General features: G+C 61.5%; 1 protein-coding gene across 4 annotated transcripts in view; it reads left to right on the top strand.

Moving 5' to 3' along the window:
- The window catches only part of PRDM16 (PR/SET domain 16), a 299,784-nt gene that overhangs the window by 124,795 nt on the left and 150,826 nt on the right, over nt 1-24,163 (top strand). For all 4 annotated transcript variants that reach the window (XM_047727114.1, XM_047727113.1, XM_047727112.1 and 1 more), the window contains exon 3: nt 23,021-23,071. In XM_047727114.1, coding sequence (XP_047583070.1) covers nt 23,021-23,071 — 51 coding nt within the window. The remainder of the gene's footprint in view (nt 1-23,020; nt 23,072-24,163) is intronic.

Below are 24,163 nucleotides of genomic sequence, written 5' to 3'. Positions count from 1 at the left end.
CCAGAAGCCGCCTCATCCCTCCCGGGGCACACGGGCAGGGACGAGGGTGGGCCGTCCTCAGCACGCAGCTTCAGAAACCAGATAACCCAGCTGGCTTGTTCCGACAGCGCTCTGTGCTCAGCAGAGGTGTGGGCTGCCCCCCTCCATTAACTCCCGATTTTCTGCTTCCCTCCTCCTGGCAAAGGGCCGTCTCACCGGCTCCCCCAGACGGCTTGGTACCGCCCCCTCCTCATGGTCTTTGAAAGGTGCACAGTGGCTCCGGGGTCCCGGGACCGGAGGGTGAGCCGCAGGGGAGGGGCGTGCCCGGCACACAGCCACCAGGAAGCCCCTTCGGATCTGTGGCGAGGGGCACCCCAGGGTGGGCAGCGCCTCCGGACACATTTTCCACGCAGCCTCCCGGCGCACAGAAACCGAAAACCGCACGCCAACAAACGGCTCCCTCAGCAAACATTTTTATTTCCAATTAGCAAAAGAAAAATTGCTAATTTGCTGCAGTTGGGCTAGGCCGACGTCTCAATCTGCAGAGTGTCAGGCAGTGAAAGAGAGCGTTTCACACTGTGCCGGCGAGAGCGAGCCTCTCTAAAGAGGGTCAGGGCAGCGGGCCCAGAAACCAGATTGACTGGCCACAGCGCTAAATTACTCACACAAGACACACATTGTCTGCCGTGCCAGCTCCCGGAGGACCTGCCTTCTCTTTCTTTCCCCTCCGAGCGGGGGGTGGGGGAAGGGGTCCGAGCGTGGGAGGAGAAGGCAGGGGCTGGCGTGCCTTTGGAAAGGGGAAGGATCATCTTCGGGAACCGAGAGAGGCAGGAGCCCAGTTAATTATTAGCCAGGGCTGTCTGCGGAGTTCAGGAACAGGATGATAAAATTCTCCCAGAGCCTGGCCGTGGCTTTGCACCCAGCAGATTCGGGCGAGATAGTGTCCTACGAGAGTTAATAACTGAACAGGCCCAGGAGAGGGGCCGGCTCTGACACAGCTTTTCAAGGCAACCTTCCCCAACCGCCATCACCCGTTCCGGGACGGTGCCCCCAGGCAGGCGATGTGTGTGTGTGTGTGTGTGTGTGTGTGTGTGCGCGTGCGCGCGTGTGTGTGTGCGCGTCTGCGTGTGTGCGTGTGTGAGTCTGCGTGTTAGTGGGCATCACCTCCCCACCGTGCGTGAGCCTTCCACAGTCTCCCAAGAAAGCCAGCTGTCCTCTGGGCTTAAGAACCCCAGGACACACAGGGTCAGGGTAGAATGCGGATCCTGCCGTTGGGGGCTCCTTGGGGGGATAAGGGGGTGGTCATGCTGGCCACAGATGTTTGGCGCAGAGGTAATAATGAACCTCTCCTGAAAACCACTGACCACGTAACCTCAGACAATGAAAGCCTCCGGGTAGCTCTTGGAGGACAGGTTTGCCTGCATCTCCAGACGCGAGCCTCACTTGAGCAGACACTCATTACATGCCCACAGGAACTGGCCTGCGAGCGTGCCGTTCTCCAAGCGCGGCCCACGCGGCTTTCCATCTGCAGGGCCTCCCTCCGCGGGTCTCTGTGGTGCCAGGTCCTGCCAGTCCTCCCAGCCGGTTCAGACAGGGCCCCTCCTGAGATGTGTCCCCACAGTGCGGGCACCAGAACCGTCGTCTGGGTCTGCCCGAGCTCAGCGGCACCCGCGGGCCATGTCTGAAAGGTCTCTGCTTGCGTCTTCTGTGTCCTCTGCACCCGGTCAGCTCAGCGGGCATTAGACCAGCTCGTGCATGGCCTGGACCAGCGCAGGGAGCGGCAGAGGGGCTGAGCGAGCTAGGGCCGGCTGCTGGTGCTGCTCACCACGCTTGGGTCCTGCCGCCCACCCAGGTTGGCTCTCGGCCACCGGAGAGCAAGGGTGACCTCTGGAATGGTCCAGAAGGGCCCAGCCTCGGAAGCAGTTCCAGTCAGTGCTGGGCAAGGAGGTTGCTCCGTCCCCTGGTGGCTCCCAGGAGGTCTAGGACCAGGGCAGCTCTGCCGTCCCGGTGATGGATAGAGCTCCTGGGAGGCCGGGCAGACAGCGATGCTGGGACAGATGTGACATGGAGACACAGAAACCAACACCCCCACCTCTGTGGGCCAGGGCCTTGCTGTCATCTCTGAGACACAGGCTGCTGGGCAGGAAAGGGCGGCTGGCTTGGGGGGACCACCGGCACCCAGCAAAGCCAGCAGCAGCCAGTGCTCAGTGCCAGGACACTCAACGTGCAGAGTCAAGTCAGGCAGAGCCCATGTGGGGAGCAGATCACACTTCCCACCGCAGTGGGGCCAGTGGTCAGTGGGCCAGACCCAGCCCCGGAGTGCCCGCGGGCCACAGCCAACGCCTGCGTTAGACCCACAACTCTAGAGTGGAAGGAGACGTTGGAGAAAACTCCAGGCCCACTGCCTCGATCGCGCTCGGAGCTGTAGGCGAACAGTGTCAACACTCGGGAAACGGAGGCGTGGACACAGACCCTCCAGGCCCTGGCGCGCCACGGCCTCAGATAAGTCACTCAGCCTCTCTGAGCGCCGGCCTCCGGGCTGAAGGGAGATGACCAACCCGGATGACGGATGTGCGACTTCTGTGCACGACGCGAAGCGCTGTCTGGACGCGTTGTCTTTGTGTAAATAAGGGAAGGATGCAGAGTCTGCATCATGGGGAACCCTTTGTCCCGAGTGGACCCGGTCTAAGAACATGTATTTTCCTCAGTAAAAATGAAGAGTCACTGCCAGGCCATCACTCACGGAAAAGTCTGGCCACAGACACACGATGCTCCCAGCGCTGCTCCCGAGGCTCGGGGACAAGACAGGTGCTTGGCGTCAGTCCCCTTCCTGCTCAGCTCTGAGCTGGTAGAGCCCGAGCACCGTGGGGCCCATGCACACGCACGCACACGCACGCGCACCAGCACGGACACAGGTGAGCGTGCACATTCGCTCTCCTCTCATTCCGAGTCCCAGGACCTGGGAGGCCCTCCCAGAGTCGGCCTGGTGTGGAGAAGCACGGCAGGACGTGCCTGACAGGGCAGAAGGGGACACAGGAACTCTCTGGAAGGCGGCTTGCCACACTTCTGTTCCCAGGACTTCAGGACACCCGCTGCTCCCCGACTGAAGCCTGCGGACACGGCGCCGGCCCTGAAGGACAGGAAGGAAGGGTTGTCACCGGCACACCCCCCGGGGCTGGGCTTCGAGGGCAGGTCCTGTGACCTTGAGCTCAGGTCCCGTTGGGCCCATCCCCGCACAGAACAAGCAGCCCAGAGGAAGAGACCATCTGCCCGAGGGAGGCCCACTGCCCCCACCCCCGGGCCTGAGGGGGTGTCCCCAGCTCCAGGCAGGCCCGGGTGCCCAGGTCCCTCTTTTCCCTGCAGAAAGCGTCTCCCTACCCCCGCCCACATGAGGGCTGAGGTTCTCAGCCCCGTGTCAGCAGTCCCTCTGTCGTTGGTGGGAGGGCTTCAGGGGGTGCGTGCTATCTGCTTAGAGTTAGTCCTGGGATCTCCTGGTCCCCCGACAAGTAGGCCTTGCTCCCCCGCTACTAGGCAGGGTGGAGTCAGCTCTCTGCCCTGGCTGACCTCCAGAATCACTGGGAGACGTCACCAACATTGAAGCTGGGGCCCTGGCCCAAATCCACGTTGGGTGGTGGGCCTGGATATGGACATTTTACACGGCCCCTGGGTGTTTCCTGTCTACAGGCAGAGCAGGGGACGGGACCCGGAATTCCCAGCCTCAGCTCTGTGGCCACACTCTGTCCTCTGCCTTTTCTGCACCTGCCAGCAATCGCTTGGCGGACAGTTTCCACATCTGGAATTGGGGGCATTTTGTCTCCAAAGGGGCCTGGAAAAAGTGTGCAGCCAGCTCACCCTGCCCCGGCAGCCCAGGGACGACTGCTCTCAGCATAGGGGACATTTGGACGGGCCATCGAAGATACTACCCCAGGGGCTCCCAAGAGTGGGCGTGTGTTGGACGGCTGCCTCGGTCCCCCAGCCCAGGGGTGCACCGTGTCCCCTGAGTGACCGGATGAAGCCTGGGTGACCCTTCCCGCCTCTGCCGTTGCCAGACTGAAGGCCTCTTTCTACAGTTAGGGAGTCCCCACCCGGCCACAGCTGGGGGACAGCTAATCAGGGCGCGGATTACGGAGTCCTATCGATCCTGGCGGTGAGCAAACACTTCCCGAGCGGGAGCTCCCGTTATCTCCCGACTGAGACAAGAGCCACTGATGAGCCGAAGTCCACCCTTTGTCCCCGGGCCGTCCCCAGCCCCGTGGGGTGGCCCTTCCCCCCACCGCTGTGCCAACACCACTCCCCTCCCACACACCTTCTGCTCGAATGATGGACTTTCTGGCCATCAGACTTGGCGGTATTAGACCTAGGGTAAAATTGCTTGTTTTTTTTTTTTCTTCTTTAGATCAAATTAAACTCACGCACAGCCTGCTATTCGTCTCACGGGTCACAGTTCGGCTATCTGGACCACATACTAGTAACCACAACCTCCAGAGTAAATTTCTCTCACAGACACGGCGGCCCTGGGTGCGGACGTGGGCCCAGAAGGAGGAGCTGCCCGGCCGCCCGGCTCTGGGCTTTCCGTCCTGCGTCTTTTCTCGAATTGCGAGTGGATGGAGGAGGATACTGGCTTTCCACCTCCGTCCCCCTTCTCAAATATTAAGATAAATGGGTATCACTTTCGAAAATTTAAAATATAATAGAAAATCCATTTCACCAGTCCACCAGTCAAGAGACTCGTCTTTTGGGGAAGCTCTCGTGTTAGGGAGAAAGGCAACCATACATCACCCGGCCCTGCCCCTCAAATAGATAATCAATTTCCCTGAAAGCATCAATAATCAGAGTGGACATTTATTGCCCCTCGGATGGTTTATCTTTGGGGCCGGGGACAGCCGGGCCGTGATGAATACCAAATCTGCCAGGGAACACAATTAAATGCTGGAAGGATAAAGGATTTTATATTGTGCACAAAAAAGCAATCAAATTCATAATTGAACTCCATTGCATGAAATAGGGCAGAAATAAATATAACCCCCCAAAGCGTATCACTTGAGCCCCGTGTGAGAGGTCAGGCAGTGGTGTTGCCGACACTTCATTTCCTTATCCCCCTGGAGGCCTTCGCCTGCCCCCTTCCCGGGCGCCCCAGCGAGCGAGTGGCCCGCCGTCTCCCTCCCAACCTGCCCAGGCTCGCAGGAGAGAAGGCGCTTTCCCTGTCCGCATTGGCTTGCGCTGGCCTCTGCCGTGAGTGCTCTCCCCTGCTTCGCGCTCCCCCTGCCTTGCGCTCCCGGCTCCTGCTTGAGAGGGTCCTCAGGGACCAGAAGGCAGAGGAGTTCCGCCGACCGACTGGTGGCCTGTGAGGCTCCGTGGGCTCCGCAGGACCAGACAGTGAACCCCGCCACCCGTCCTGGAGAGAGAGGCCCTCACCGCCAGGGCCATCGGGGTCCCTGCCCGCAAGGTGACCCTGAGCTGGTCCAGCAGGGGTGCTGGAAGAGGCTTGAAGATCAGCATCTGGGGATTCTCGACCCTGGAAAATTTGCTCCTTCCCGTTGGACAGAGCATCTCAGGGCCTCTGGCCGCGGGCTGAACTGGGCAGACACCATGCTCGTCTCAGAGCAAAAAGCCCGTAGGGCCAAGGGGCGTCGCTTCTCCAACCGGTCACTGTAGCGGGGGGGGGGGGGGGGAGCGCCATTCGTTCCAGCAAAGGTCTGCGTGGGCTTCGGGAACCTGATTTTCCAAAGAGCCTTGAAAATGTTAGCGTTTAAGGTCACATACACTTGGCAAAATGCGGCTTTTAGTTTGGAAGGGAAAGAGGCATAAAGGGCATTTTGGACACAAAATAGTTCTTTAAAACAGCATTTTGATGAGTTAAGTATAAATAAATCAGAAACACACGGATTTCATTTCCTTTAAAATACCCGCGGGCTCAAACACTAGCGGGAAAAGTGCCTGGCAAACGCGGTTTGGGATTCTGACAAACCCAAATATTTTGAAGAGGTTTCTGAAATGTTTGCAGCCAGGTCTCCTCGTCCGTCCCGCCTTCCGTGAGCCCCGGGTGGGCTCCTCCCCGTCTGCCCCCGGCGGCCAGGCGGTCGTGTGTGGTGTGTGGTGTGTGTGTGTGTGTGTGTCTGCATGTGTGCACCCAGGGAGACGGAAGCAAGGGAGATGGGGAAAGAGGGGTGCTTTTGGACTTACAGATTTTAACTTGGTTTTGACATGGAATGGAAAAAAAATTAAAAAAAAAAAAAACAATGAGAATTCTACTTGAAGGAGACAAGAAAAAGCTCCGTCTAAAATGGGCCCTGGCAGGAACTCCGCACTGTCCACTCGCTGAGCACTGTCCACTCGCTGCCGGAACATCTGGATCGACGGTGGGAGGTCCAGCTCCGCCCCTGGAAGGTCTGAGCCGAAGGACAAGCTCCTGGAGGACAGACAAGCCTCGGGGAGAGCCAGATGTTCGGGCACGGCGCCGTCGCGGACATCAGCCCTCCACCGCTGGCCCCGCACTCATAGTGGTCTTTCCCTCCGTAGGAACTGAGCAGATTGGTGGGGACGGTTTTCCTGTGTCCGTGCCGCGGGATATAGTGACAGCCAGCCAGGCCCCTCGGGGTGGCCACTTCTGAGAAGGGCCTTGGCCTGTGCAGACAGCCAGGTCCAAGGACACGTGGCAGCAGCTCAGGTGCCGGGACTTAGGACTTCCTTCCGGTCCAGAACCAGGGGACAGCTGGCTGGTGTGGGGTCCTCCAGGGAACCCCTGGATACAAGTTTGCCGAGCCTCCTACTACCTAAAATGCATACAAATAAGAGAAGAGCCCTTCTGTTCCGCGGACCCAGGAAGTGCCGAGACACGGGGCGTCCACGGGAGACCCGGAAGGGCCCCAGGCACATTGTCCTGCCGCCGTTCCCAACACGGGGCTCTCGTGCTGAACCTCCGCGGCCCGGTCGCTCAGGTGGACGCCAGCCCAGTTCTTGGGGTGAGCGCACTGTGTGCACACGCGGCCTGCCGCCCGGAGCTCTTATCTGCAGCATCTGGCCCGGGAAGGCCGTCTTCGTGTCTCCGAAACCAAACTGCTCCCCCGGAGACATAAACAGAGACGCTGACTGCTGAAGGGCCGCCCTGAGCCATCTTTCCCCACAATGTTCCTCTTGGCATCCGATGAGAAAAAAAAACTTGCAATCCATACTCGAAGTTGGATTTTTTGATTTTCTGCAGAATTGGGCTCCGAGCATTTAATAACAAGGCTCCTTACTGCTCGGCCTCCAAATTTATAATAAAAATAAATATTTCCCCTTCCTGATGCAGAAGGCCGTGCCGACCGCAGGCCGGAGCTCGGACGCACGAAGGTGCCTGCACGGTGAACCCCGGTGCGGCCTCGCACAGCCGTCCCGGCGCGGGACCCCAGCGATCTGGAACGTTCCTGCTGACAGGCGGGCCCTTCACCTAATTGTGCGGCCGATCACAGGCCGACGCCTTTCTCTCCAAGACCAAGACGGGACAAAGCCTCAGATGACTAATTACTCAAATACAGTGTCTTTTGCTAATTGGATTGGTTAATGTTAGTTAATAAGGCACTTTAAGGGTAGGGATGGGGTATGAAAGAGGCAATTCATACTGTAATAATAGGCTAATGACCACCAGCGGCCGGCCGGCCGGCGGACTCGCTCTCCAGGTCCTCCGCCGACGGATGCAAGTCCCTTTGCCAGAGCCGACGGAGCCGCCCGAGAGGCCCCGCAGCCTGCGCGAGATCGGCGGTGCCCACAGACACAAGCCCGGGCGCCGGCCGCCGCGGGAGTCGGCCCTCGAAAGAGAAAGTGAAGCCCTGTTATTTCCATTATTTATGAAGGAGCCTCTGGTTAGGCGGCCAGGAGCAGGAACCAGAGTCCCGCGTCCTTGTCCCGAGGCCAGAGGCTTGGCTGTTTTACTCAGTGACCCCGGGCAAGCTCCTTGACCTTCGCAGGCCCCAGTCAACTCAGCTGGAAAATTGGGTAAAAAGATTGTGGTGTCTTTCAGGCGTGCGCCACTGAGCAGAGGTGCTTGGAGCGGCACAACTGTGACAGCCGGAGCTCAGGGACGGGAGCATGACCGGCGTCCGCCGCCCGCTCTAGCCGAGGCAAGGAACGCAGGACCTGGGCGCCCAAAATCGGACCCTGGAACCTGGACTCGGTCCCGACTCTGGGAGCAGCTTGGTGACGGCCAGAAGCCAAACGCCCTCGCCGGCTGCGGACAGCGTTGCACACGACCTGCTCGCCTGTGGGGCTCCGTGCCCACGGGGGCCGGTCCGCAGGGACTCGCACCCAGGTGGCCCCTTTCATTCCCCATCCAGCTCTGGGGTTCGAGATGCGGCCTTTCTGCTGCATTCAAGTTGTACAGTTCGATTCAAGAAAAGCTTCCTTTCGGGAAATGAGAGAAAAGAGAATCACTGGCCGGGAGGCTGCCCCCATCCTGGCAAGGCTGGTTCCACCTGCAGGATGTCCTCCAAGGAGAGCCAGAGGGAGGCTCCATCCCCTTCGGCTCACGCCTCCCCGGGGCACAGGAGCATGCGGTTTCCTGGCGGTGGGGGGAGGTGAACTGATGAAGGCCGCCCAAGATGTTTGCTTTGGGAAAGGAAATGTCTCAAGTGTGGAGTGGGGAGAGGACAAAGGACACCGAGGTCCCCTGCTTCAACCTGCAAGCCCCGCTCACGGGGCCCCACGCTGACCCTTGACTAAGAGGGCTTGAGCTGTGCATGTCCACGCAGACGTGGGTTTTTTCTCCGTAAATATGGCACCGCACCGTAAACCTATTTTCTCTTCCTTCTGCTTTGCTCAGGAATGCGGTCTTTCCTCCCGCGGACTGTACCGTGAGATCTCAGACTGTAAAGCCTGCGACACGGAGAACACGGTGTTAACCACCGGCTCGTGCTACCGCTGAGGCTTCCTGTCAACACCACGCCGCTAGTAGTCATGTTCGGGGGAGAAAACAGTGATACTCAGAGTTTCAGGGGGTCGGCACTCCCCACTGCTGTGTTTTTCAGGGCTGAACTGTGTTAAGTACACGAATGTGCCTCCATGGGGACCATTAGCCGAACAGATAACCCACCTGGAGGCCGTAAGGAGAAAGCGCTTCGCATCTCCCGGGACTGCTGTCCTTTTTGGTGCCCAGCAGGGAGCCTGTGGCTGCCCCCGAGAAGAGAGCTCATGGCCCAGCTGAGACCAGAGTCTAGAATGGGCGAAAGACTGACTGGACCGGGGCTTTCACCGTGCTCCCCGTCCCGAGGGCTTAGAAACAGAAGCTGGCCCGCAGAGGGAAGGCAGGCCAAGTAGAGGCCGGCCAGGTGTCCAAGGAGAGCAGCGTCCTTGACCAGGAGCCCAGCCAACCCCCAGGACACAGTCCTTCGACACCTACCCCAGCTGTCCAGGGTCCTCGCCAGGCAGGGGACTCAGGTGCACACCTGCTCTCCCTCTCCCCCGTCCCTGTTCTCTCTCTTTTGTGGAGTGGGGGACAAGCTGGGCCCCCAACACCCACCTGGCAGACCGCAGCTCTCTTCTCAGTCTGGAAAGAACCAATAAATTATGCAGCCGACCCCAATCCCCCAGCTCTAAGAAAGAGTTTTAAAAATCCAAATGTGTCCAAGAAAATTCCTGAAAACGTGATGTTTTCCCGAGCCTCTTGTTATCCATGCTTGGGACTAGAGCCCACGTGCAGACAAGCTCCTTGGAAGGGGCTTCCCCACCGACCAGCTCACGGGGTCCTCGGGGAGATGCACATGACCCTCGGGCTCCCTGGCGGTCTTCCCACGCCCCTGACGGCCCAGGGGAGCACCTCCTCTCTGTGCCCTCTCTGTGTCCCTCCCGAGCAAATGGGGGTCATCTTCCTGAGTGCACCCCGCAGACAGACAACGACCTTGTCACATGGGACCGACAGGCACGCACCCAGCCAAGGAGCTCAGCAACCACCCCCTGCAGGGCTCCCACCCCCGGGAATCGTGTCCAAGCCACAGGCCGCCCTTGCTGTGGTCTTGAGGCTAATCCGAGCGCTTTCCCGTCCAGACACCGCCAGGGTCTCTGAGCTCCGTGGTCCTTTCCAGTTGCAAGAAAAGCCGGGCTACCAGGAGAGAGGAGGGAGGAGATGTCACTGTGCACACTTTTCCTGAGGCTTTTGACTGCGGCTGGACGCGGGCCCCGGGTCGGTGGTAGGGTTCAGACCCCTTCTCAGATCTCGGGGTGAGGGGAGGACGCTGTTCTCTTCCCTAGAGCAGCGACAAGACCCCAGGACCCGCCCGTGCACCAGCCACTCTGCAGGGTGGGGTGAGGCGAGGAGGGAGCGAGGGGCACACACAGGCGCTTGGGTACACGGCACGTGCTTCTGAGGTGTCCCCGTGGCCGCAGCGGGACATGGGGCTGTCTGGTTCCCAGGGGTCCCACCCCCATCATTAAGTCAAATCGCTGGAGGACCACTCGGGGCATGGAGCTCTGCAGCTGGGGGTCCGAGTCTCCTTCCTGGCACTCCAGGCGGCTCCCCGGAGGGCCTGCCAGTGCGCCAACGAGAATGGCAGTCCAGATCCCCGAGAGACATGTGTGCCCCATGAGGAATACATAGGTGAGGATATGTCCCCACCCCAAGGTCCAGGCTGCCAGCCCCACCCTGGAAGGGACCCCACCCCGTCACAGGGAAGCCTGGTGGCCAGAGGCAGACATTCCTGATGGCGGGTGGGGACGTCCTCCGGGCCCATTCCGAGCCCTGTCCTTGCTGGAAAGCAGACAGGGACACAGTGAAGGAAAGGAACCCGAGCCGGGAGGTTTCCAACTGCGTCCGATTTCACAGCCTCCTTCCCCGGCGGGAGGCTACAGCTGGGAACGTGCCCCCTGCGGGCCCCAGCTGCAGCTGTTGGCAGGATCTGGTGACCTTGGGAACGCTGCCCGCGCGGCGCGCCGTCCGCCGCTCTCCCACCTGCCTGAATGGTCGCCCCATGGCGGCCACAGGCCTAGGGCGTCCCTGGTGACAAACCACTGGCATCTCTTCCGGGTCCTGCCTCAGCGGCTGGATGCTGGCAGAGAGAGAGCGGGCCAAGCCGCCTGGGGGCCGCAGAGCCGTCTCTGTCCACCCAAGGCCCCTGTTCCCTCGGAACTCTCAGAAAGCCTCGAGCCTGCCTCCCCAGCCCGCGGCTGGACCAGCGGCTCCAGGACATGGAGACCCGCCCGCCCGCCCCGTCTGCTGGCCGGCTGCGTCTGCCGTGGCCCGCAGTCGACACGCTGCTTCTGCGAAGAGCGGCAGAGTAAACTCGTCAGGGGGCCCCATAGGGTCTCTGTCTTATATTCTTCTTGGTTTATTTTTACAACCCTCTCAAAATGCAACTTAGCCAGCAGGTGCTCCCAGGACAGGCCTGGGCGGCTCCTGGATGGCCTGTGGCGGGTGACCGCCGGGAGACAGAGCCATTCTGCCGTAAGCAGAACCTTCACCTGCGTTCTTGTTGGCAAGTAAAGGAAGACTGGCTGGCCCCGTCGCCGTGCGCCGTTCTCATCGCTGGGGTGGCCATGGATGGCACAGACGCCACTGGTTGGGGCATTTGAACCCATTTTAGAGATGGGGGAGTTGGAGCCGTTGGGTTAGCAAGAGCTCCCGGGTCCTGAGATGGGCTGCGGGGCTCAGAGCAAGGGCTGGTGCGGAGCCCGGGTTCCCCGCGCACTCCCACGGCTGCTCCGCGCTCTTGGGAAGGCACCAGAGGGGCGAGGGTGGGGCTCGCGCTGCCATGAGCCTGGAAGCCCCCAAAAGCCTCCAGAAGGGCAGGCGGCCTGAGCCCTGGGTCTGGCCCGGTCCGGGAAGTCTTCCGGAAGTCCCCAAGCACAGCTTGAGGCACCCGACCCCCTGAGCTGGGAACACCAGGGCTGTGGCGTGGGGGTGCGGCCAAACCCTGCTGGTGAGGCTGCCCTCCAGGGGCGAGGCCGGCCTCGGGGTGCCCAGCTCGGTGGTGGTGGGGTGATGCTGCCGGATTCTGAGGGCTCCCCGTTTTTCACGGCGGATCAGCACGGAATTCCGGCCACAGCTGGTGCTGTAATCGGGTCCCATTAAGACAGTGTGCGGTCGTGGTCGGCAGCTCTCTGCCTCCCCTGCCCCCATACCCGGTGGTCTCGAGTTAGCACAGCAGCTGTAACCGAAACCCCGGGCACTGGGGCCGCCGTGCCGTCTCCTCCCCACAGATTGGAAACATTGTGGGCGAGGAAGCCGGGGTCCTTCCCCTCACGGCCCGCCCTCCCCGCCGCTGCCCCCACCAGGTCTCTGAACCAGATCCGTGCAGGCCCAGCCAGCCGATGGCTCGGAGCCTGTAGGCCCAGGACGCTGTGTGACACTGCCCAGGGCACTCGGGCTCTCGGAGCTCAGCATTCCCAGGGACGAGTTCATCAACACGGCCCTCCGCGGAGCCCCAGTGAGTGTCCCTGTGACCAGGCGTGGAAATAGCTGTCCTTTTGGTTTCACTGACTGGCGCGTGTGCTGAACCCCAAAGTGAGAGAGTCCACAGATGTTTGCTGAATGAATAAATGGGATCAAAGACCAAGCTGGTATGGCCAGAATTTGATGGGGGGGGGAGGCCTTCCGTCTGCCGGGTCATTGCCCCGCGGGGAGGGTAACACGTGGGGGCTACAATTTCACGTCCCTTCCCCACCTCCAACCCGGAAAGCGCTGCCCGACATTTTTAAGGGAACTAAAATTCAATTGTTCTCCGAGACACGAAGTAGTGGTCCTCACTCTCCCACAGAATCTCCCAACGATTCAAGGTCACTGCGAACCCCAGCGAGACGGGTGGGAACTCACAACCCGAAACCTGGGGGACACGCAGCAGTGCGGGGGGGGACTCTGGCATCCCCGACCTCGGGTCTCGGGGGTTTGTGGCTGGAGTGTCAGGGTACCCATGGGCTGGAGATCTATGACCCCTTCTTATCCACTTATGATTATTAAGGATAATCTCAACAAACACGTTATCAATAGGCAGGGTCAAGTTGAAGCGCATTAATATGATTCTGTCGATACCCGGGTTATTTCCATAACTGAAAAGGGTTGAGCATAAAAGACAAATGTGCACATAGAACCGATAACTGACCCCGTGATTTATGCTCCTTCTTGGTGGACACCAAGGTGCGAAGCCCCCTGGGGGCTGCCCTGGGGTCTCCGAGGTGGCTTCCCTGGATGGGCTGTCACCGAGCGTCCGTGCGGCAGCCGTGCCTCCTCCCCGGGATGATGGCACCCGGCATACTCTCCAGATGTGCCTGCAGGAGCAAAGCAAGGGACGGCCAGCCCGTGTTCAGGGGCGGGGGACACGGTGTTCAGACACATGTCGGGAGAGCCCCCTCCTCCACTGTGCCATCCTCAGAGCCCTGTTGATGCCAGGAAATGGGGGTATGGGCACCAAAGCCGAGGTGTGCCTTGTATGCGGCTGACACTCAGGGGGGACAAACAATGTCCCGGGGCTGCCTGGGGACACCGGGATCTCGGAATGTGAAAGAATGTTCTAGAACATCTGGCCAGGCTCTGTGAAGACTTCTCGTCTCCAGCCTCCGAGTGACTGCTAGAGAATGGAGACAGGTAGCCGTCCGGCCCCCTTCATTTGTCCTGGCAGAGCCTGGCGCCCTCAGCCCTTCAAAGCGCTCACAAAAGCCCCCATCAGGCGGCCCGGCCTGCCATTGGCATCACTCGGTCTCACTGTCCCGGAGGCGTGTCGGGACACTCCCGGAGGAGTGACCGGGAGACATGGACACTAGGCCTGTGTGTGCCTGTTGCGTCGTGCTCTGGTCAGGGGTCTTATCCCTAACACAGAGCCGCCTCCTGGCACGGCGGCCTCCTCCGCGTCCAGCCTTTCCTCCTGCAGAGTGACCCAACTGAGGGGCTCCTGGGACAGCGGGCTGCCGGCGCTCCAGCCGGGGCGGCGGGGGCAGGGTGCCCGTCCCCCTGCAGCCTGGGCCGACATCCACTGAGCCTGGCCTCCTGGTGTCGGGGGTTGGGAGGCCCACCTTCACCCCACAATGGTTCAGATCCTCCTGGGGGTCCCAGTCTTCCTCCCCTAGGCCACAGGACACTGAAAGTGCTGGACTTTGTACCCCAAGACCTTGATGTCTTATCCCCACCCTGCCCAGGTGCCCAGCCGAGCCAGGGGAGATGCCTCTTCCCATGGGGCCTGGGCAGGAGTTCCAAGCCCAGGCTCGAGGGGAGCAGCAGTGGACACTCCAGCCCCCACGACTGCACAGAGCTGCCCTGGGCACAGGGTCTGGCCAGGCTGATCCAGCCCCACTCTGACCTCTGCCGTCCCTTCCCCACTGTGGGGCTGGCAGGGGTGGGACTGCCCAGGACAGCATCTCAGTGATCTGTCTGCAGAGGGCTCCCGTATCCACTCACCCTAGTTATTGGGTCAGGGTCGTCTGCAGCATATGGCTGTTCCTGCTCCCAGACAATCACGGTGGGGCCTCACCCCTGCTCTTGCCTGAGGAGGCACCCGACCCAGGGGGAGCCGGCCGACTGGCCAGCCGGGTGAGGAGAACATTGAGACAACACATTCCCTCCCAGGCATGCACAGCGGGCCCCGGAAACATTCAGAGCGATACGGGACAGAAGCAACAGGATGGCGGCTAAGGTCACGGGGTCTCACCAGAACCACCCACGTTCTGCATCAGGTCTTCCCCATCAACCCCGCACCCTGCCCCCCGCAGGGCCTGGGACTCCCCCCGAATCCACAGAGCTCCCCCAGCTCCGGGCTTTTCTCTTCTGGAGCCCAGGCTGTCAGAAGGAAGCCCCAGCCACAGACCTAGGAAACGACAGCCCTGCAGAACTTTCTCCCCATTTCTGGGGCGCGTGTGTCCTGCTGGCTTCTACAGGGCTCCTGGACGCACCCGAGCTTCCCTTTCTAGCGCTGAAAGTTATGGCTTGTCATGAGTCATTGATTGGAAGTGCCACACGTCACCCGGCTCTTATGATTTACACGCTCTTCCTCTGCGGACATCAATCTTCCGGAAGCAGGAGGAGGAAGCTGTCCAGCAAGGGCCAGGTGCAGCCCTGGGCAGGCCTCTCCTTAGGACCAGGGCCTGTGGAGGCCATCCTGGGCCCTGCACTCTTGTCCTAGCCTGGCAGAACAGTGGCTCGGAACCCGGGCCTCGGCTGCTGATGTCCGCGTGGAACCAGCAGCCTTCTCTGGGCAGCCCTGCCCAGTCGGCACCCTTGCCCGGGCTCCCTCGCTGGTCTGGACCACCAGCACTGGAGCTCAGCTTGGCATAGAGCTACAGCCAGGGAAGAAGAGCAGGGGTCCCCATGGTCTAGGACCCCAGAGACCTGTCCTACTCCAAGCTGAGCAGCATCTGTGGGGTGGGGTGGGGGGGGTCCTGAGCTCAGGAGCCGCCCAGTGTACCCCTGGGAGGAGCCCTTTGTCTGGCCGTGTGGAGAATTCAGAGCCTCGGTAGGAACAGTCCAAGTCCCCCAGAGATTGCGCGTGCTAAGCTGGGGGTAACCTGCATTCTCTCCTCTCTGGAAAGGGAGCTCTGGGGGGCAGTCCAGAGAGAGAGGGAATCCTTGCAAACACAGCCCCAGGGGAAGGTGGTCAGTCCAAGGCCTGTCCCCAACTCTGTGCACGTCGCCATGGCGTTAGATGCAGGGGTGAAACAAAGTCCCGGCCGGGGCAGGTCGAGTGGGCCACTGCTGTGCGTGCCTGTGTCCTGCGATGCCTCCCTGAGGAGGAGGCCCTGGGGAGGGCGAAGCGGGCCTCTGCCCAGACCAGAGGCCGGCAGGAGTGAGAGGCGGGGCCTGTCACCCAGGGGCCTCCCAGCAGCCACAGCCTCCGAGTGGCCTCTGATTCTGGGTCATGGACCTGCTGTCCACGCAGGGAGCATTTGCACTGAGGCCAGCTGGGGAGCTGAGCTGGTAACAGGGTGACTCTGGGGTTGGGAGGGAGTGGGGAGCCCCTAGGTGGGTGACACCACCTTTATCTCCGGGCCTTTTACCTGGAAGACACATGGTTGTGATGGGAGCCCTGCCCTGTCGAGGTCTGGGTGACCTGGGATCAGAGGCCAGGGAGTCCCCCGCTGCCCCGCGTGGAACCTCTGTCTCTCCTGGCCCAGCCCTGCCTTCCCACTGTGCCCCCGTCCCACGGGCCCCAGTGCCCCCTCGCAGGCCGGGCAGCCGGGGCTCAGATCCCACTGTGCACGTACAGGAGGGCCGCTCTGCCTCTCTGGGCTTCTTCTCACTCCCACAGAGAGCCCACGGCCCTTCAAGAGGCTGTTCTAGGTGTGCCTGAGTTCACGGGCACCTGCTACTCAGCAAGGCCCATCCATCCGCCCTGGCCACCACCTGCATCCAGATTCGCCTCTGCCTCCAGATGCAGATCAGAAGGCTGCCTGCCCTCGAGGACACCCCGGATGGAGCCCGCGGGGTTCTTCCCAAGCCTGGTCTCCCCTCCCCTCTGCCAGCCCCCATACACCACCTCCTGCTTCAGGAGTCCCTGTTCCCAGAAGGGCCCTTGTGCCCCTCACCACAGGGCCTTCTCAGCAAGAGGCTGGGGGGCCTCCCTTTTTCCAAACACCAGGGCTCAGGTTGAGGCTGGGGTCAGTTTTGTCCGTTGCCCCAACGTAGCTAATCCTGGACCTGGTGCCTTTTAAGATTTTGTCTCCAAGGCGCCTTTTGTGGGTGGTGAAGACAAAAGGTGTTCATCATGAAATGAGGCCACGAAGTCCTGTCCTCAGGGGACCTCGGGAGAGCTGGACAAGGACCCAGAACACGGCGAGGAGATGCTCAGGGGTGGGGATGCCTTCATCCTGCAGGAAGGAAGGTGCAGGCAGGCTGGGGGGCCCAGGCAGAGGGCACGTGCCCCCGGCGGGGAGCCGCCGGCGAACAGTGTTCCCGGCACAGCTGACAGCAGGCAAGCCGTGCCCGGAGGTTCTGGGTCCGCACAAGGCCGCGCTGGCCAGGAGCAGGGGTCCGCCCACTGCTCGATCCCGGGGATAGAGCAGGCTGCGGGCCCAGTCACGCTCCAGGGGGCTCAGGAGAGAAGGCCCTGCGCCCCGAGCCGAGCTCCGGGCAGCGCCCCCAGGAAAAGCAGGCGGGGTGGGTCCGGATGAGGGCTCCTCGCCTGGGGCTCTGCGGGGAGAGGAGCCAGGTTTCCCCAGAGGGCTTGGGAGGTAGGACTCTGCCGTTGTCCGCACGCTGCTTCCTCTTGCCGGACGCCGGGGTGGGCTCTGGGGGCATTGCGGGCCGGCCCCTGCTCCGGGGTCCCCGCAGAGGCTGGGGAGGAGCCCCCGGGGCCAAGCTGGGGGCCGGCAGTGTCCACAGCCGTGTGGGACCCGTGCACCTCCGGGGCTGGGTCTTCTGAAGGAGCCTGCGCCCTTTCTCGTGCCGCACTTGACTGTGTAAATATTTTCCTTAGGAGCGGAGGGAGCCTGCGTTCACGGGCTGGGTCTCACTTGAAAGACCTGAGAAGTATCTGTTTAGGCGCAAAAGCTGAAAACGGTGTCCAAGGCGCCTTTCAAAAAAATCATTTTTGTAGCTCGGTCACAGCCAAGCCGATTTTTTTTAATGCAAAAATAAATAAATATTACCCCACTCCCGGTTGAGAGCTCAAGACTTTGTGTCAACACCACGGGAGCCTCCGTTCTGGGAGCCAGGCCCGTGGCTGGGGACGCGGGGCCCTTCCCCGCCCTCGGCTCAAGCCCGTCCCCGTGACTCCCGCGGGCGGTGCCCTTGCCCATGGCGGCAGGGGACGGAGGCGGGGGTTCTGGTTGGCAGGGACGCCGTGTGCAGCTTCCCATAAGCTGGGGTCGGGACCCGGGACGTGGACGTGGCGCCTCCCCCCAGCCTGAGCTGCAGCGCGCTTTCCGTGCGGCCGGCCACTGGCCATGTTCCCCGTATGGGGCTGTGGAGATGGTGGGGGTCAGGCTGCCACACCTGTGGTCTCATCACTGCGTCCCCGCCAAGGTGGCCTCTGGGACACGGACTCCGTGTCACCTATATGCCCAGAGAGTGGTGCTCGCGGTAGGACTTTGACAAAGACAGAAACCCAAGGATGAGCGCTGTTCTTTAAAACGCCTGTCATCCCAGGAGGGGAGGCCGCACAGGTGAGGCGGTGGGCCTCCCCTGCCAAGAACGGGATGAGCGTGAAACATGGCGGTCCTGTGAGCTCTGACCCTCGGCTTTTCAGGCCCGTCTGAGGGCTCTGTTGGTTAGGGCAGAAACCCTCCCAAGAGGGCAGGCCACACAGAGTCCACGGCCGCTGGCCACGAAGGGGCCACCAGCCTGGGTCTTGACCTGTCTGCCCAGTCTGTCTCTCTAGCAGGAGCCTGAGCCCCTGGTCCCTGAGAGGCCATCAGAGGGAGGACAGCATGGAGAGGGGTCTCCACCAACCACCCGGCCCAGGGCCGCCGTCTCAGGACCATCCTGAGTCCCCACCTACGGCAGCTTCTTCCAGGGGAGGGGCCTGGGAACCCGCTTCCAGCCCCACACCCTTGGGTGGAGAACACCATCACCAACGAGGGAGAAACAGGTTGGAGGGCAATTGGCTTGAAGGCCAGGAGTAGGAGGCCAGGAAACGGGAGCGTTGGGGGTCGTCTCGGGCCCCAGGCCAGGCAGGGGGGGCCTCCCCAAGTTCTTTCTGGTTTTGGAGGCCGGGGCTCCGTCCGGGCTCCCTCCTACGGGCATGGTTTCAGATGCTTTAATAACGGAGTATTTTGAAGAGAAAGAAGCCTTCTGGGATCCGTTTGTGACACCGACCAGAAAGCTTAGCCCCCCTCGGGGGACCCGCCAGAACTCCAGAGCTGTGAGCGTATGAGATGTCTGTGTGTGTGTGTCTGCTCTGGGCTGACTTTCTGGAGAACAGAGGGTATTTATTTTAAGAGTCAAAAAAGATGTTTTGACCAACCCCACTTAGCTCAATCCTGGCACCGAGACCCGGGAGAGAAGAGAAATGCCGGAGGTCAAACCTCCCTTTTTTGGCTAAAATGCTTAATCAAAACACACCTAATACTTCTGCCGGGTGTGGAGGTGGGGTCGGGAGCGGCCAGCGGCACACGTGCGGAGGCTCAGCTAGCAAAATAAAGAGGTTTTTCAGCAAAGCAGCAGCCTTGGCGAGGAGGCCGGGCTGCGGGGCTCCAGGAGGGGCGCGTCCGGTGGTTCTCGCCTGAGGTCGGTGGCGGGTGAAACCCACGACGATGAGCAACCCTGCGAGGCTGAGTGTCATGGGGCAGGCCGGGAGCAGCTGCCGGAACGGGCCTTCCCGAACCAGACAGACCCGGCTCTGGGAGGGGCGTCCTGTCTTCAGAGTCCGGGCCTCTCCCGTCTGTGTCACGTTACAGGGGCGGCCTCCTCTTGGTCACCCGCAGTCCTACACCTGGGCTTCCCAGCAGCCACACCGCACCGGGAAGGGGTCGAGGCCCACCTCAGCAGCGGTGCACAGCCCCAGTCCCGTTGGGCGCCGCTCAGCATGGCTGTGCCCCCGTCCATCTGGGCTCCCACTCCGCGGGTCATGCTAGCCACCTGCCCAGCTAGGGACAGTGTGGTCTGAATGCCTATCTCATGTCCCCATCTGACCATGGACTCCCGGATGGGGGGCCACTGTCCCTGAGCTGGTGCGCAGACCTGAGGGGCAGAAAAGAGCCTCGAGGCCACGTGATGGGTGATTTCCGGGGAGGCTCCATTCTGCTTGGCTGCCCTTGGCCTCAGATGAAAGGCAGGGCCTCTGGTCACCCTTAGCCCAAGGCTTGTGGGCCCCGGGTGGGTCTGGACAGAGGCTGGCTGTGTAAGGGACAGCAGAGCTCTGGGAGCAAGGCTGCACTTGTGCTGTGCCCTGTCTGCTCGGCGTGATGGAGGGGAGCCGGCTCCCCTCGGAAAGTCACTCCTGCTGGTGCTTGACCAAGTGTTTCTGCTTGAATCAGGAATGGCCCCTGCGGGTGCCCCAGAGGCCGGTCAGTGAGCCCACGGGACCAAGGCGCCCACACTGCAGGGACACGGCTGGTGCCACCTTCAGAGACAGAGGCTGCCCTGCAGGGCTGCAGGCTGGGCCTCCCGTCCCAAACTCTCCGTACTGGGGAGTGGGCAGGAAGGAAGGTCAGTCAGGGCCACCAAAACTCAAAGTGAAACATGGCAGGGAGGGCGCCCAGGCCGACAGAGGGCCTGACAGGCAGGCGGAGGGTTGTTCCCACCCTGAGCCCAGGACGGAGTGGGCTGGAGACCAGAGGGGTCCGTGTGCGGCCAGGGGGCTGACAGGACCCCCGGATGGTCCTCCTATGCCCTGAGGGAGACGTGTCGTTGTCCTCTCCAGAGCTCTCCATGACCCGGCCGCTGGGAGTACAGAGCTGGGGGTCGGGCTAGAGCTCCCAGCAATACGTCCTCTTCCTCACCAGGAAGAGGACGGTGCCTTGTGCTGACGTCTGAGCAGAGGGGAGCAAGCCCCCGCCTGCAGCCCAACCCGGCGCCTCAGGGCCCAGGACGGGCAGGGGCGGGGTGCCATGTGAGCAGGCGTCGGCCTAGGAGCACCGCATGGCCGACGGGGCCGTGCAGACAGGGCCGTGCAGACAGGGCCGTGCAGGCAGCAGGGACCTTTCCTCGCAGAGATACCCCGAGAGGCAGGCTGGGCTGGAGGGCCAGGCCTGGTTTTAGCCCAGCCTTTATCTCAGAGTGTGGTCCACGGACAGACTCTGCTAGAGGCTCGGCTGCCGCATGAACCGTGGGAAGCACCCAGCTTTCTTCCGTACTCTGGGGGAGCCCCAGGGCCACCATGGGGTGGGGGCGTCCTCTCACCAGGCCCGGGGCCGTGCCCTGGGCAGGCCATAGTCCTCCAAGCCTCTGTCCCCCTCCATTCACGGTGGCTCTGGACGACTGCGGTCAGCTCTCGCATAGCGGGTTGGAAGCGTGCAGCGGCTCCGTGCAAGGGTACAGGCCAGCTAGGGACGGCCAGCCGCTCACAGATGGATACTCAGCGATCACGTGCTGGCCTTGATCTGGGGAGCACCCTCTTCTGGGCGTTGTGGGGTGACTGTGTAGTGTCCCGAGGGGCCATGACTCAGGGCTCAGGAGTTCCCAGGAGTGGGGCGCTCTCCTCCCATGATTGCTTCCCATGGCCTGTGCGACGCCCCAGGGACTACACTCCCCAGGAGGTTAAAGCAGGGTGTTTTCCTCTTGGATCGAGTGCCCCCCTCTGCAGGGGGCAGGTCCACCCCATTCCAGGGACCCCGTGACCCCCACATGGAGTCCCCCACGCTGTGTGATGCTGACAGAGGCCTTTATCCTGCTGGCTGGCCGTGTTAGGGAGCCGGCCTAGGCAGCACCTCGCAGGCGTGTGGACCCCGTCTCTGGCCTTTGAACGTCGGTGAGCACGACCCCTTTCTGGAAGCCACAGCTCTACTGAGTTTCGGGCAGTCGGCTTCCTCTCTCTTCCCCTTTCCCAGGTGACCGAGCCACCAACCAGCCTCCGCGGGTCAGGATTTGAGGAAAGGACAGATACCCTAAAGAGTAGAAATGCAGGCTCCGCTTGTTGGCCAGACTCGGTCCCCAGTGTCCGGGGCCGACCTCCCACAAGCCCATCCACCGCAGCCCCGGGCCAGCACCTAGTGACCTGGCCCCTTGCGCATGCCCCAGGGTCTCGCCAGGCTCCGTGGTGCTCACCTTCTCCGACTCGTTCCCTGTGCGCGTGTGACCACCTTCCAAACCACGATTTCAGAATCTATTAAAAGAAACATAAAATCCCCAACTGCTTAGAATTCTCAGCATTTAAAAATATGACTTACTGTTATCACAGCTGAGCGGGGCTGACGCGCGCCCGGGCCCCTCACCCGGCCTGCGTGGGCACCGGCGGGCGCTCTGTGCTCCCGGCTCGTAATCGGGGAGAGCGGTGGTGTAATTTTAAGGGGATGGTAAATAAAACCTCTGGGTTTAACACCATTTCTTGTGTTGATTTTCAAATATTAGTCTCAATCTCGGTTTCTGTTCTTATGGAAACGATGTTACGATTTATAGATGCGTCCGTGCCCGCGTTTGTGATCCAGAAGAGGGAAAAGCCCGTTTATACAGCTAATTTGTCAGTTTGCCTAGCTTCGAAAGCACTCTGGGACCCGCCCCTGAAACACCGTCCCCCTGGAGTGGAGCTTGGTGGTTTCAGGAGGAGACGCCAGGCAGGTATACAGCTCTCCAAGCCGAGCCAAGAAAAGCTCCACGTCAGAAGTGTCGGTGGAAGGAAGACCCAGAACGGCTAGTACTTTCTCTGCCAACTAGCCTGAGCCTGCGGCAGCAGCAAGGGAAAGGCCAGAGCTCCTGGCGCTGCCCACGGCCCATGGCTGGAGGAACCTCTCACCGCCTCCCGAGGGTGCTTCCGAGCCCTGCTGTGGGTGCTACTGTGTCCTGCCTCTGCCTGATCTCCGCAGAAGCTTCCTCCAAAAACCACATCCACTTCCCAGGGGTCTGGGATAAAGGGACCATTAACGCGCTGCCTGCCCCCCCCCCCCGATCTGCGGGAAGGGAAGTAGCAGGGAGATGGCGTCAGATCACAGCCCCGCCAGCCCACCTCCGCCATCTGCCCTGTCGCCTCCTCCACCCCAGCCCCCCAGGTGGCGGATCGGGCCACTCAGCCAGGCTCTACTTCCCCAGGTAGCCTGCATGCCCCATGAGGGCCATACGGTGCCCCGAGTCCTCCCGCTGACCCTGTGCGTTGGCGCTGCTCGCAGACGGGGTCAGAGGGCACAGGGGCAGACCGTTGTGCGTCTCAGAATGCCTTCCTCGGACCCCTTCAACGGTGTTTGGTACCATGTGTGTCTTCCCTTAAGGACCAGGGGGAGCTGCCGAGAGAGTCTCCTTCCCTACAAGGAGCCAGCTGTCTTCCCAGGAGCCGACGTCCGAGGGGGGGTCCTTGGTGTTCTCAGCAAACAAGGAAACACCGTTGGGGTAAAGGACGTGACTTCCCAACAAGCACCGTCCTCCATATTACAGGGAAGCCATGAGGTCTTGCCTTGTTGTTTCTGAGAACTTGGGATCTATCCCCAAGGTCTGCCACTGGCCGCAGCTTGAGGACGGCATCTCGGGCCCCAGACACTAACGTCCGCTCTCTAACTTGTGTTTCAGCACATGTTGGCGGATGCGGAGGTGTCGTCCCAGGAGGGCTGCATCCAAAAGGTAGGAGAGCTGGTTCCACGCCCTCTCCCTCGCCGTGGCCCGGGTGCGACCCCCAGCTAGTGTGCGTGCAGCCGGGTCCGTGGGGCCACCTGCCGCTTGTGGGCGATGTGTTGTGTGTCAGAAGGCGAGCGCAGGACGGGGGTTCCGGGGACGGTAGGACGGATGTGGTCTGCACGGAGTCGGCAGGCAGCGGGGCCCTGGCTCCCGAGAACCGGGAGAGCCACCCCCGTGGGAATGCGCAGGCCAGGCAGACGCAGGAGAAGTGAATAAACACGGGTCACGTTGGTGTGACCACCTCCACTGGACACTCAGTGAGAAGAATACAGACGGGGAAAGACCGCAGTCGGCCGCGCATCCCACAAAGCCTGTGCTGTCCACAGCCCCCAAAGAGGGCCCGGGCGGGGCGTCGAAAAGCAGCCAATCAGGTGAAAGGAAAGGCGTCCACGGTGGGGAGCGTCTCCTGCCCTCTCGGTGGCTGATGGCGGTTCCCCGGGTGGCAGACGTTAGCTCGGCAAGATCCAGAGAGTGAACTAGCCCAGAAAAACACCAAGAAACCCAGAAGCCGTTCATCAGACAGCGCTCGGGGCCCACCCAGTCCGGGCCACCCCCGCACACATGCAACAGAGGACACACGCACCCACACCCGCACAGTAGCCAACCCACACTTCTGCATGTTCCAGTGGAATGAGGACAGCGGTCTATCTCGTCACACTGTCCTCAAAACACCGCCCAGGAGAGGCGGAGAGTGGGCCCGCCGAGGGTGCCCGGGTCTGGGGTTGTCTGACCGTCTGCATTATGGGATGTGTGTTTACAGGGATGGTCGGCCTCTGCTGGGGGGAGCCCGAGGTGCGTCGCGAAGGGACGCTCAATGTCCCAGGTGTCCCCGTGCCCGGCTTGATGGTCTGAGCTGAGGACTCTGGGCACAGCTTCCATAAGGGGGCGGGGGAGACCTGACCCTTCTCACCAGGTCCAACCCTACAAATACTGATTTTGGAGAAAACCCTGTGAAGGGAGGCATTTTCTGACCCTGCAGTGACTTCCCAAAGGAGCTCTGGCAGGGGTGATCTTCTAGCCGATTCTCACCTATAACCC

Source organism: Lutra lutra, chromosome 4 (genome assembly GCF_902655055.1).
Source record: "Lutra lutra chromosome 4, mLutLut1.2, whole genome shotgun sequence".
NCBI lineage: Eukaryota > Metazoa > Chordata > Mammalia > Carnivora > Mustelidae > Lutra > Lutra lutra.
The sequence above is the reverse complement of the archived record's forward strand: the minus strand, read 5'-3'. Positions and strand labels throughout refer to the sequence as shown.